The sequence below is a fragment of the Procambarus clarkii genome, chromosome 26 (genome assembly GCF_040958095.1).
Source record: "Procambarus clarkii isolate CNS0578487 chromosome 26, FALCON_Pclarkii_2.0, whole genome shotgun sequence".
Classification (NCBI taxonomy): Eukaryota; Metazoa; Arthropoda; class Malacostraca; order Decapoda; family Cambaridae; genus Procambarus; species Procambarus clarkii.
Window position 1 is genome coordinate 19870176 of NC_091175.1, and position 13953 is coordinate 19884128.

Below are 13953 nucleotides of genomic sequence, written 5' to 3' on the forward strand. Positions count from 1 at the left end.
AAATCATCGCAAGGTAACCGCAAGGTAAGGTACGCATTTGTGTGTGTGTGCTATATCTATTGAGAACATTGATTTGTTTTAGGTGGCAACCCATTGGACTGGTTGGTGTAGCGACGGCCGGGATTTTTGCAGGTCGGCGTTCGATCCCCCGATGATTGTTACTGGTACTGAAGGTGATGATTAGAACTAATGAAAACAGATACAATAACACACCAGACTGCCGCTAGCTGTTAATCCTGGGCGCCAGAGAGCATCAACATCCCCAGCACAAACAGTTTGATAAGTCACTCACACAAGACACACTCCACCACAGCCAAGTGGCTCTCAACATTAGTACACAAAAGACCACCTCATAAGATGGCCTCAAGTCACACTTGTGAAGAATACTGGATTACAAAAGTGCTTTTTTATTTTTATTATTTTTTTTTTGCTGGCGTCTTGACTCCTACTGCAAGAAAAAAAAAAATAGTGGTCTAACTACCTCTAACAATCTAAAGAGACAAGGATGACAACTGCTCTTGTCTGAATTGTATGACAAATGATCGTCCGCGCACGCGCACTGGAGTGAAAATCTTGTTAGTTTAGTTCATTTATTATGCACCCCATACCCATCTTGTGGGCGGTAGTGGAAAGGGTTACAGAGGCACATAATGGGCTCAGGGACTCAACCCCACAATTCATTTAGCTAAGCAAGTTACAATCTTGATGAGCTAGTTACAAAATTCAGTCTAAGTCGTCACATCAACAATGGGTTCAAAATCTTGTTTACAGCCAAATGTTGTGCAAACAGAGCCCCATACCCCCCCCCCACCTTTGAATGGCACCCTTGGTTGTACACCACTGGCACCCCTGGTGTGGCTTGGTAAGAAAAATCTATCATAACTGGTATGATACTTGTTTAATACTCAAGTATAAAACAAAGAAAATACAGAATTGAACCAGTGAAGAGCAGAGGTGCCATAGGCACCATCAGAGAACACTGTATAAACATCAGAGGTGCCGCGGTTGTTCAACATCCTCCCAGCGAGCATAAGAAATATTGAACACAAATGAACATCTTCAAGAGAAAACTACCATATATTTTCTACCATATATTACAAATAATATTTTTCTTATTTTATTATAAAAAAATAAATAATACAATTAAATAAAAATGTTAGTAAATTTTTTTAGTACAGTATTAAATGAATAAAATAAAATTGGCGGGAAAATGGGGTGAGAATGGCTGGAAAATGGCGGGAAAATAGGGGGTGAAGGGGCCCTTGGCTCTACGGCCGCCTGCCTCTCAACACTATAATAAGGGGCTACTGAGGGTGTCACCCCTTGTTAGTGTAGTGTAGGCTGACACCTCCCCCCCCCACCTTTCCCCCTCCCTGGGAAGGGGGGAGGAGGGAAGGAGAGAGAGAGAGAGAGAGAGAGAGAGAGAGAGAGAGAGAGAGAGAGAGAGAGAGAGAGAGAGAGAGAGAGAGAGAGAGAGAGAGAGAGAGAGAGAGAGAGACAGAGACAGAGACAGAGACAGACAGACAGACAGACAGACAGACAGACAGACAGACAGACAGACAGACAGACAGACAGACAGACAGACAGTTAACAACAACAGCATCATCAATCACAACCAATAAAGACTTCAATCACCATCTCAGCCATCAACCAGCACACGTCACTAAAGGCTTTACAAACACCCAACCACCACAACATTATGCCTCCTCCCCCCCCCCCAACACTGCCCCAGCTCCCCCTCTCCCCCAACACACATACCCCCAGGAACAGACATATTGCCTATTTACTCCCCAAACACTTCGGGTCCGTCGAAATCATTTGAATTTTGTCGTTAACATATTACGAGTAGGAAGAAGATTTTTGCTTTCACTGTATGCAAAATATTATTTGCATATCGTGCCCAATTACACCATGTGCACCGTTCACAGTCGAGCGTAGACACGTTCCTGTGGCTGATATATATGCACAGTACACAGTCTGCTTACTTTACTTAATGTATTGTACACCCCAAAACCCATCCTGTGGGTGGTAGTGGACCCCATACCCATCCTGTGGGTGGTAGTGGACCCCATACCTATCCTGTGGGTGGTAGTGGACCCCATACCCATCCTGTGGGTGGTAGTGGACCCCAAACCCATCCTGTGGGTGGTAGTGGACCCATACCCATCCTGTGGGTGGTAGTGGACCCCAAAACCCATCCTGTGGGTGGTAGTGGACCCCAAACCCATCCTGTGGGTGGTAGTGGACCCATACCCATCCTGTGGGTGGTAGTGGACCCCAAAACCCATCCTGTGGGTGGTAGTGGACCCATACCCATCCTGTGGGTGGTAGTGGACCCCAAAACCCATCCTGTGGGTGGTAGTGGACCCCATACCCATCCTGTGGTGGTAGTGGACCCCATAACCATCCTGTGGGTGGTAGTGGACCCCATACCCATACTGTGGGTGGTAGTGGACCCCATACCCATACTGTGGGCGGTAGTGGACTCCATACCCATCCTGTGGTGGTAGTGGACCCCATACCCATCCTGTGGTGGTAGTGGACCCCATACCCATCCTGTGGGTGGTAGTGGACCCCATACCCATCCTGTAGTGGTAGTGGACCCCATTCCCATCCTGTGGGTGGTAGTGGGCCCCATATTCATCCTGTGGGTGTTAGTGGACCCCATACCCATCCTGTGGGTGGTAGTGGGGTCCCATACCCATCCTGTGGGTGGTAGTGGGGTCCCATACCCATCCTGTGGGTGGTAGTGGACTCCATACCCATCCTGTGGGTGGTAGTGGACCCCATACCCATCCTGTGGGTGGTAGTGGACCCAATACCCATCCTGTGGGTGGTAGTGAACCCCATACCCATCCTATGGGTGGTAGTGGACCCCATACCCATCCTGTGGGCGGTAGTGGACCCCATACCCATCCTGTGGGCGGTAGTGGACCCTATACCCATCCTGTGAGTGGTAGTGGACCCCATACCCATCCTGTGGGGTGGTAGTGGACGCCATACCCATCCTGTGGGCGGTAGTGGGCCCCATATCCATCCTGTGGGTGGTAGTGGACCCCATACCCATCCTGTGGGCGGTAGTGGACCCCATGCCCATCCTGTGGGTGGTAGTGGACCCCATACCCATCCTGTGGGCGGTAGTGGGCCCCATATCCATCCTGTGGGCGGTAGTGGACCCCATACCCATCCTGTGGGCGGTAGTGGACCCCATACCCATCCTGTGGGTGGTAGTGGACCCCATACCCATCCTGTGTGTGGTAGTGGGTCCCATACCCATCCTGTGTGTGGTAGTGGGTCCCATACCCATCCTGTGGGTGGTAGTGGACCCCATACCCATCCTGTGTGTGGTAGTGGGTCCCATACCCATCCTGTGAGTAGTAGTGAACCCCATGTCCATCCTATGGGTGGTAGTGGATCCCATACCCATCCTGTGGGTGGTAGTGGACCCCATACCCATTCTGTGGGTGGTAGTGGACCCCATACCCATCCTGTGGGTGGTAGTGGACCCCATACCCATCCTGTGGGTGGTAGTGGACCCCATACCCATCCTGTGGGTGGTAGTGGGCCCCATACCCATCCTGTGAGTGGTAGTGAACCACCACATGAGGACGGGCTGTGTTTATGAATGCATCTGTGGGGTCGACCGCTGGATGTAATGGACTTAGAGTCGAGGACAGGCTGTGTGTAAACTGTTATTCATTCATAAACAGCGGGTTTGGCGTGTGGATGGAATGGACTTTGGGTCTTTGTTTGGAGGAGGGGCTGAACCAGCCTAGCCTTAGGGACGGGTTATGAAACGAATGGGTGAAAATGGGGGAGTGAGGGGGGGGGGATGATACAAGACTGAAAACCCAGAACTATTAACCCAAATACCCAATAGGGACCCTCCCTGACAGACGGTGTGGGCCTCCACCCACTCACAATACACAGAGGAACGTGCTTAGTATGTGTTGATTCTCAGGTCAAGTGTGTGCGGGGGATAATGTGGGTATGTCAGCAGGTCAAACACTGTGTTGCGAGGGAAGGGGGGGGAGGCCGCTGCCAACTCTGCCAACACAAGCTGGACAGAAGAGTGTTGTACGCAGCGTTCAAGATCATCAGAGTGTTGGCGCGGTGGAAATACTTCACGACATAAAACAGGTGAATTTGTGTGTTGGTTCGCGCACCGCGCACGGCCCCCTTGGTGTCAACGGTTAACTAGACTCTCCTTCAACCATGTAATTCTTCACTTACGAAACATGTACATCTTTTCTTAATCATGGCGGCTTTGTTTACGTTTATTAAATAGTACATGAGCGCCGAAACGCGACGAGGTTGTTTATCCCAGCCCGTCCTTGTAAACAAAGGCCCAAAGTCCATTCCATCCACCCGCCAAACCCCCAGTAAATAAATGAAAAATGGTTTACACACGACTCACAACTGATGACGTCCGAACACTTCCGGAACAAGTGCTTCACTGACGACTTGTGTTCGAACCACAACGCTGTAAATGCTTCACCCACGTACTGCAAATACAAATAATCGCCAACAGAACCTAAACACCTAACTTAACCTATGCCTATATATGCACAATATGCTAATATATTATAATATTAATTATTATTTGAGAAAATTCCGGTTTTGAATGAACATCATGTTCAAATTTATGAATGCGTCTGTGGGGTCGACCGCTGGATGGAATGAACTTGATATGAGGACAGGTTGGTTTATAATCAATGATAACCCTAATCTAATTATTAAAGTTTCTAGGAGGAGTGGTGGCGGCATTTATTTATTACTACACAAGTAGCCTTATTAACCACCCAGGCTGTAATTGATTACAGAGATATCTTTAACACCTTGGTCATTTCTCCCCTCTTTCCCCTGATAACTGGGGTGAGGATTTTCCGCTGAGGGCGGACTCTTGCCAGTTCTTATGGGATTATAAATACAATTAATACAGCCTTAGCATTATAAATTAATAGCAACCGTTATAAGGGTTAGAAACAAACGGAACATGCACAGTTCCTCGTCCTCAACCACTTGGGCTGGACGGTAGAGCGACGGTCTCGCCTGATGCAGGTCGGCGTTCAATCCCCCGACCGTCCATTAAGTGATTGGGGCACCATTCCTTCCCCCCGTCCCATCCCAAATCCTTATCCTGACCCCTTCCCAGTGATATATAGTCGTAATGACTTGGCGCTTTACCTTATACTTCAATTCAATTCCCTCCTTCTCCTCTCACCCTCACTCCCTCTCACCCTTCACTCCCTCTCACCCTCACTCCCTCTCACCCTTCACTCCCTCTCACCCTCACTCCCTCTCACCCTTCACTCCCTCTCACCCTCACTCCCTCTCACCCTTCACTCCCTCTCACCCTCACTCCCTCTCACCCTCACTCCCTCACTCACCTGTTGCAGGCACCAATCACGGTCCCTTGTGATCACCACTCACCTGTAAGCCAAACACAGAGTTAGAACACATGGACAATAACAGATATTTCATCATTTCTGCTTCCCAGAGCACTAATAAGCTTATATTACAGTATATCTGGTGTGATGTAGAAGAAAAAACTTAAAATTTGATGTAATAATTGGTAAACAAATTTAAAAAAAATTTCACCAAATTTTTTTAAAAATTAGTAAACAAAAATTTGAGGTTATAGATAAAAAAAGTGCATCAGTAACTAGGTTGGGATAACATAAATTAATTACAATTATTAAACATCTTGTTACTACATCCTCATTCAAGCTTTGCATAATTACCTGTGAGTAATGAGATGAGATTTTGAAGGAAATTATAAAAAAAAAATTATGAATATAAAATTGGATGGTAAGATGAAAAAAATCCTCACTGGGCAGGAACTGATCGATGATGCACACGCACTGTGCATGTGCCTCTTCAACAATCATGTGCATCAACTTGTGAGAGTTTGGTCCACCAGGCTGTTGCTTGGAGCGGCCCGCAGGGCCACATACCCACCACAGCCCGGTTGGTCCGGCACTTCTTGAGGAAACTATCTAGTTTCCTCTTGAAGATGTCCACGGTTGTTCCGGCAATATTTCTTATGCTTGCTGGGAGGACGTTGAACAACCGCGGACCTCTGATGTTTATACAGTGTTCTCTGATTGTGTCTATGGCACCCAAATCAGGTATCAATGTTGGTGAGTATCCAGTCATTAGGATATTCACACTTGCCAGTATGAGGTACCTGGAGCTTTGTAATGCCTTTACGCTCTGCAGATATCCTCAGAACAGATATCATCTGTTCATGAGGATATCCTCAAAATGTACCCAATGTATGAGTAGGCCTTCGACATGGGAATTTTAGTATCACATAGTATCACTCTTGACACACACACACACACACACACACACACACACACACACACACACACACACACACACACACACACACACACACACACACACACACAGAAGCAAAAGAAGAATCCGTGGTTTAACAGGACATATATGGAAGCAAAGGAGCTAAACAAAAGGGCATGATACCTGGTTGATACCTGGTTGATGGGGTTCTGGGAGTTCTTCTACTCCCCAAGCCCGGCCCGAGGCCAGGCTCGACTTGTGAGAGTTTGGTCCACCAGGCTGTTGCTTGGAGCGGCCCGCAGGGCCACGTACCCACCACAGCCCGGCTGATCCGGAACTTCTCTTAGAAAACCGTCCAGTTTTCTCTTGAAGATGTCCACGGTTGTTCCGGCAATATTTCTTATGCTCGCTGGGAGGACGTTGAACAACCGCGGACCTCTGATGTTTATACAGTGCTCTCTGATTGTGCCTATGGCACCTCTGCTCTTCACAGGTTCAATCTTGCATTTTCTTCCATATCGTTCACTCCAGTACGTTGTTATTTTACTGTGTAGATTTGGGACCTGACCCTCCAGTATTTCCCATGTGTATATTATTTGGTATCTCTCTCGTCTCCTTTCTAGAGAGTACATTTGGAGAGCTTTGAGACGATCCCAATAATTTAGGTGTTTTATCTCGTCTATGCGTGCCGTATATGTTCTCTGTATTCCCTCTATTTCAGCAATCTCTCCTGCTCTGAAGGGGGAAGTGAGTACTGAGCAGTACTCGAGACGGGACAGCACAAGTGACTTGAAGAGTACAACCATTGTGATGGGATCCCTGGATTTAAAAGTTCTCGTAATCCATCCTATCATCTTTCTGGCTGACGCAATATTTGCTTGGTTATGCTCCCTAAACGTTAGATCGTCGGACATCATTATTCCCAAATCCTTGACATGCTGTTTTTCTACTATGGGAAGATTCGATTGTGTTTTGTACCCTGTATTATGTTTCAGATCCTCATTTTTGCCGTACCTGAGTACCTGAAATTTATCACTGTTAAACATCATGTTATTTTCTGTTGCCCAATCGAAAACTTTGTTGACATCTGCTTGTAGTTTTTCAATGTCTTCAGCAGAGGTAATTTTCATGCTGATTTTTGTGTCATCTGCGAAGGACGACATGCAAAGGACATGGAGGAACTTCCGGAATAACTGAACACCAGAAAGCAGAGAGCGATACCAAAGAACCAGGAATGAGTATGTTAGTGTGAGAAGGGAAGCAGAGAAAAGTTATGAAAATGATATAGCAAGCAAAGCCAAGACCGATCCAAAGTTACTCCACAGTCACATCAGGAGGAAAACAACAGTGAAAGAACAGGTATTGAAACTTAGAACAGGCGAGGACAGGTATACAGAGAATGACAAAGAGGTGTGTGAGGAACTCAACAAGAGGTTCCAGGAGGTCTTCACAATAGAACATGGTGAGGTCACTGTGCTAGGAGAGGGGGCAGTAAACCAGGCGGCCTTGGAAGGGATCGAAATTACGAGAGATTAGGTCAAGAGACACCTGTTGGATCTGGATGTGAGAAAGGCTGTTGGTCCAGACGGGATCTCACCATGGGTATTGAAAGAGTGTGCAGAGGTACTCTGCTTGCCACTCTCCATAGTGTATAGTAGGTCACTGGAGACAGGAGACCTACCAGAAATATGGAAGACGGCTAATGTAGTCCCAATATACAAAAAGGATGACAGACAAGAGGCACTGAACTACAGGCCAGTGTCCTTAACTTGTACACCATGTAAGGTGATGGAGAAGATCGTGAGAAAAAACCTGGTAACACATCTGGAGAGAAGGTACTTCGTGACAAATCACCAACATGGGTTCAGGGAAGGTAAATCTTGCCTTACTGGCTTAATAGAATTCTACGATCAGGTGACAAAGATTAAGCAAGAAAGAGAAGGCTGGGCAGACTGCCTTTTTTTGGACTGACGGAAAGCCTTTGATACAGTCCCCCATAAGAGGCTGGTACATAAGCTGGAGAGACAGGCAGGAGTAAGTGGTAAAGTGCTCCAGTGGATAAGGGAATACCTAAGCAATAGGAAGCAAAGAGTTACGGTGAGGGGTGAGACCTCAGATTGGCGTGGAGTCACCAGTGGAGTCCCACAGGGCTCTGTACTCGGGCCTATCCTGTTTCTGATATACGTTAACGATCTCCCGGAGGGTATAGACTCATTCCTCTCAATGTTTGCTGACGATGCCAAAATTATGAGAATGATTAAGACAGAGGAGGACTGCTTGAGGCTTCAAGAAGATCTAGACAAACTAAAGGAATGGTCGAACAAATGGTTGTTAGAGATTAACCCAAGCAAATGTAATGTAATGAAGATAGGTGTAGGGAGCAGGAGGCCAGTTACAAGGTATCATTTGGGAGATGAAATTCTACACGAGTCAGAGAGAGAGAAAGATCTGGGGGTTGATATCACGTCAAACCTATCCCCTGAAGCCCATATCAAGAGGATAACATCAGCAGCATATGCCAGGTTAGCTAACATAAGAACGGCATTTAGACACTTGTGCAAGGAATCATTCAGAACTTTGTATACCACCTATGTCAGACCAATCCTGGAGTATGCAGCCCCAGCATGGAGTCCATATCTAGTCAAGCATAAGACCAAACTGGAAAAAGTTCAAAGGCTTGCCACCAGACTAGTACCCGGGCTGAGAGGTATGAGCTACGAGGAGAGACTACGGGAATTAAACCTCACGTCGCAAGAAGACAGAAGAGTTAGGGGGGACATGATCACCACGTACAAGATTCTCAGAGGAATTGACAGGGTTGATAAAGACAGGCTGTTTAACACAAGGGGCACACGCACTAGGGGACACAGGTGGAAACTGAGTGCCCAAATGAGCCACAGAGATATTAGAAAGAATTTTTTAGTGTCAGAGTAGTTGACAAATGGAATGCACTAGGAAGTGATGTGGTGGAGGCTGACTCCATACACAGTTTCAAATGTAGATATGATAGAGCCCAGTAGGCTCAGGAACCTGTACATTAGTTGATTGACAGTTGAGAGGCGGGACCAAAGAGCCAGAGCTCAACCCCCGCAAACAAAACTAGGTGAGTACACACACACACACACACACACACACACACACACACACACACACACACACACTATTCCACGATAGTCTCCAGGATAGTCCCAGGAGAGTCCCAGGATAGTTTAGGACGACTTGGTAACTACCACAACCACTAGTCCTGTCCACACTTGTGCAATCACCATCCCTGCTATCCACGCCACAATGGCCCCTATCCACGCCCACCAAGAATGGCGTGGGCGCGGCGCCCGCCCCAGGGCGGCGTGGGCGGCCAGTCCATTAATACCTGCTCTCAAGTGCAGGTAATTACTGACTATGGGTACCGCGGCTGGATCTAAACACTGGATGGGATGGGTGCGTGGGAGGGTTGGAGGGTGGGTGGGGCGCGTGGGAGGGTGGGTGGGAGATAGGTCAGCAGAAAAAGTCTCTCCTCTCAGGTCAAGGGTCAACGTGGGTGTGGTGGAGATGGGCGGGCGAACTGGAGAATGGTCAGCTTGATAATGGCGCCTGCACTCGTGTGGGCATTAATATGGGCGTGGTGTGGGGGTGGGGGGTGTTAAGTGGAGGTGTGGGCGGGGTGGGAGTGGATGTGTGGGCGGGATGGGGGTAGAGGTGTGGGCGGGGTGGGGGTGGAGGTGTGGGCGGGGTGGGGGTGGAGGTGTGGGCGGGGTGCGGGTGGAGGTGTGGGCGGGGTGGGGGTGAAGGTGTGGGCGTGGAGTGGGTGGAGGTGTGGGCGGGGTGGGGGTGAAGGTGTGGGCGTGGAGTGGGTGGAGGTGTGGGCGGGGTGGGGGTGAAGGTGTGGGCGTGGAGTGGGTGGAAGTGTGGGCGGGGTCCCCAATAACTGGTAAGCTGCAGGAAACTGAGAGCTAGACAAGAATGATAGTGAGGTAACTGACTGGTGAGAGAATGATAGTGAGGTAACTGACTGGTGAGAGAACGATAGTGAGGCAACTGACTGGTGAGAGAACGATAGTGAGGCAACTGACTGGTGAGAGAATGATAGTGAGGTAACTGACTGGTGAGAGAACGATAGTGAGGTAACAGACTGGTGAGAGAATGATAGTGAGGTAACTGACTGGTGAGAGAACGATAGTGAGGTAACAGACTGGTGAGAGAATGATAGTGAGGCAACTGACTGGTGAGAGAACGATAGTGAGGTAACAGACTGGTGAGAGAATGATAGTGAGGCAACTGACTGGTGAGAGAACGATAGTGAGGTAACAGACTGGTGAGAGAATGATAGTGAGGTAACTGACTGGTGAGAGAACGATAGTGAGGTAACAGACTGGTGAGAGAATGATAGTGAGGTAACTGACTGGTGAGAGAACGATAGTAAGATAGTTGACAAATTTATAGGACTCGTGAAACAACGTTGCTATTATACAATGGGCTCGAACTCGCGTCCCTGGAAAACTCTCCAGGCACTAAGCTCACCATCCTTCAGACGGTAGTGTGTGTGTGCCTGAGAAGTCTAAGGCAGCGTGTTCGATCCCCTTATATAACTCCCATATTGACTCATAGGTAAATATGATATATTCTCCTGGTATCATTATGCTTATATCAGCTATATTGCAAATTGCATTAACAGCATTCTACATCTAAACATGAATGGTGAGGCTGGTGAGTGTGTGGTGAGGCTGGTGAGTGTGTGGTGAGGCTGGTGAGTGTGTGGTGAGGCTGGTGAGTGTGTGGTGAGGCTGGTGAGTGTGTGGTGAGGCTGGTGAGTGTGTGGTGAGGCTGGTGAGTGTGTGGTGAGGCTGGTGAGTGTGTGGTGAGGCTGGTGAGTTCGTGGTGAGGCTGGTGAGTGCGTCTGGTAAGTGCGTCTGGTGAGTGTGTGTGGTGAGAGGGCCTCTATCAGCAGCTGATGATGGACCATAAGAGTAAACATGAGTCTGGCATCTGGAGCCATCAACAACAACTTGATGACATGAGTGAGTGAGTGAGTGAGTGAGTGAGTGAGTGAGTGAGTGAGTGAGTGAGTGAGTGAGTGAGTGAGTGAGTGAGTGAGTGGGTGAGTGAGTGAGTGAGTGAGTGGGTGAGTAAGTGAGTGAGTGAGTGTGTAACACCCAGGACCTCCCCCCCCCCCTTTAGAGTTCACACCCAGGGAAGCCTTCTTCAAGAGGTCAGCCCAGATGACCTCCGGTTCATCTTGTATATTAAAAAAATTCCTGGGTTAGTCTTAGTCAGCATTGTTTCAAGTATGTAATATTTCATGCAAGGAAATTAGACTCCAGATTCTTATGTGTAAACATCCCTGGATCTCCCCCTTTTGGCCAGGTCAGAGGTCAGTCACATGTAATTAATAACTCCTCTCTTGAAGAGTGTATGGTGAATGTCAAACAAGCTTTTTGAAATATTTCTTGAGTGTTTGTACACTCTTGGTGGGTAGCAACAGCAGATCTCCCCCTCCCCCTGTGGGGGTTTTATATAGAGGTCCTTTAGGGACTTAGGGAACACAGAGTGCGGGACACCGGGGTCCAGAGAGGGCTGTGAAGATCATCTCAGCCAGGGAGAGACAGATATCTTAAGGTAATGTGTGTGATCTCTGAGTTTTTGTTCCATGTCCAAATTTCTTAACTTTTTGCCAGTGTTAGAGTAGGATTTATAAGTGGTGATTGACATAATTTTGGTCTTTAATAAATCATGTTAAATTTCCCGTCTGTGTCAATTGTTGAATCCTCTTAGCCTTTTGGATATAGTGGCTGACAACCGTTTTCATAATTAATGACAGTCATAGAAAGTACTCTCCAAGTCAAGCAATGTTTCTTGCCTCGTTGCTTGATATAGTTTCAATGGTCAAAGGCAGATGGTGGCAGCGTATTTCATCCTGTGTTAGCATCTCCTTGTTGGCAGTGTACTTTGTAGTCCCGGTGTAACCATCATATGTCAGCCCATAACAGTGTTACCAAGTGCAACCAATGGGGAAGTGTTACTCAGGATAAGTAGTGTTTACATTATTAGTTTAGCGTTCCATTATAGTGGTGCATTTTAGAGTGGCGGTACACTTAAGGGTGGTGTTACAAGTGAGTGAGTGAGTGAGTGAGTGAGTGAGTGAGTGAGTGAGTGAGTGAGTGAGTGGGTGGGTGAGTGAGTATCCACACCCCTACACGTTGCAGTGAGTGCGAGAGAACGGTTGCTTTTAGTAAGACAACACTCCCCCCCCCCCCTTCTCACAGCCCCCCCTAAAACCCCCTCCAACCCCCCCCCCCTAAAACCCCTCTCTCTCCCCCCACCCTCCCTTACTCCCCACCTCACCTCTCACCCAAAATAACCCCCCCCCTTCCTGGGGCTATTATTCCCCCCCCCCCCCTCCCCTTCCCTCGCGCTAATATTGACCATCAAACACTGTGAGGATCCTCACAGACCATGGGCTTTCTCACCCCCCCCCCTCTCCCCCTCTCCAACCCCCCCCATCCCAAACATACCTTTCAGACCCCATTCCACTTTCGGTTACTTCTCTGTCCACCTTTCTCCGTCTGTCTGTCTCTGGTTCTTACATTTATTAGTCATACTTTCTAGCATCTATGTTATTTTTTTTTCGGTTGATTGTGACACTTAAGTGTAGACTTCCGCACGGTGGTGATAGTGGTGGTGGTGATGGTGGTGGAGGTGGTGGTGGTGGTGGTGGTGATAGTGGTGGTGGTGATGGTGATAGTGGTGGTGGTGGTGGTGGTGGTGATAGTGGTGAAGGTGGTAGTGGTGGTGGTGGAGGTGGTAGTGGTGGTGGTGATGGTGGTGGTGATGGTGATAGTGGTGGTGGTGATGGTGATAGAGGTGGTGGTGGTGGTGATAGTGGTGATGGTGGTGAAGGTGGTAGTGGTGGTGGTGGTGGTGGTGGTGATGGTGATAGTGGTGGTGGTGATGGTGATAGTGGTGGTGGTGGTGGTGGTGGTGATAGTGGTGATGGTGGTGAAGGTGGTAGTGGTGGTGGTGGTGGTGGTGATGGTGATAGTGGTGATAGTGGTGGTGGTGATGGTGATAGTGGTGGAGGTGGTGGTGGTGATAGTGGTGATAGTGGTGGTGGTGATGGTGATAGAGGTGGAGGTGGTGGTGGTGATGGTGATAGTGGTGATAGTGGTGGTGGTGATGGTGATAGTGGTGGAGGTGGTGGTGGTGGTGATGGTGATAGTGGTGATAGTGGTGGTGGTGATGGTGATAGAGGTGGAGGTGGTGGTGGTGGTGATGGTGATAGTGGTGATGGTGATAGAGGTGGAGGTGGTGGTGGTGATGGTGATAGTGGTGGTAGTGGTGATGGTGATAGAGGTGGAGGTGGTGGTGGTGATGGTGATAGTGGTGATGGTGATAGAGGTGGAGGTGGTGGTGGTGATGGTGATAGTGGTGATATTGGTGGAGGTGATGGTGATAGAGGTGGAGGTGGTGGTGGTGATGGTGATAGAGGTGGAGGTGGTGGTGGTGATGGTGATAGTGGTGATAGTGGTGGAGGTGATGGTGGCTACCAGGGTAACAGTGATGACAAGATCCGCTGAACAGACCCGGGACGTCCATTTTACGGTTCGAGTACTGGATTTTTACCGCCACCTTGAGCCTTTGGGTATACCTGGA

The 13953-nt window shown here is 48.4% G+C and overlaps 1 protein-coding gene across 1 annotated transcript in view; it reads left to right on the forward strand.

Annotated features, from left to right (window-relative positions):
• The first annotated feature begins 9594 nt into the window (after window positions 1–9594).
• Window positions 9595–13953, forward strand: part of LOC138368821 (SUMO-interacting motif-containing protein 1-like) — an 18364-nt gene continuing 14005 nt past the window's right edge. The window contains exon 1 of the mRNA XM_069331523.1: window positions 9595–9692. Coding sequence (XP_069187624.1) covers window positions 9595–9692 — 98 coding nt within the window. The remainder of the gene's footprint in view (window positions 9693–13953) is intronic.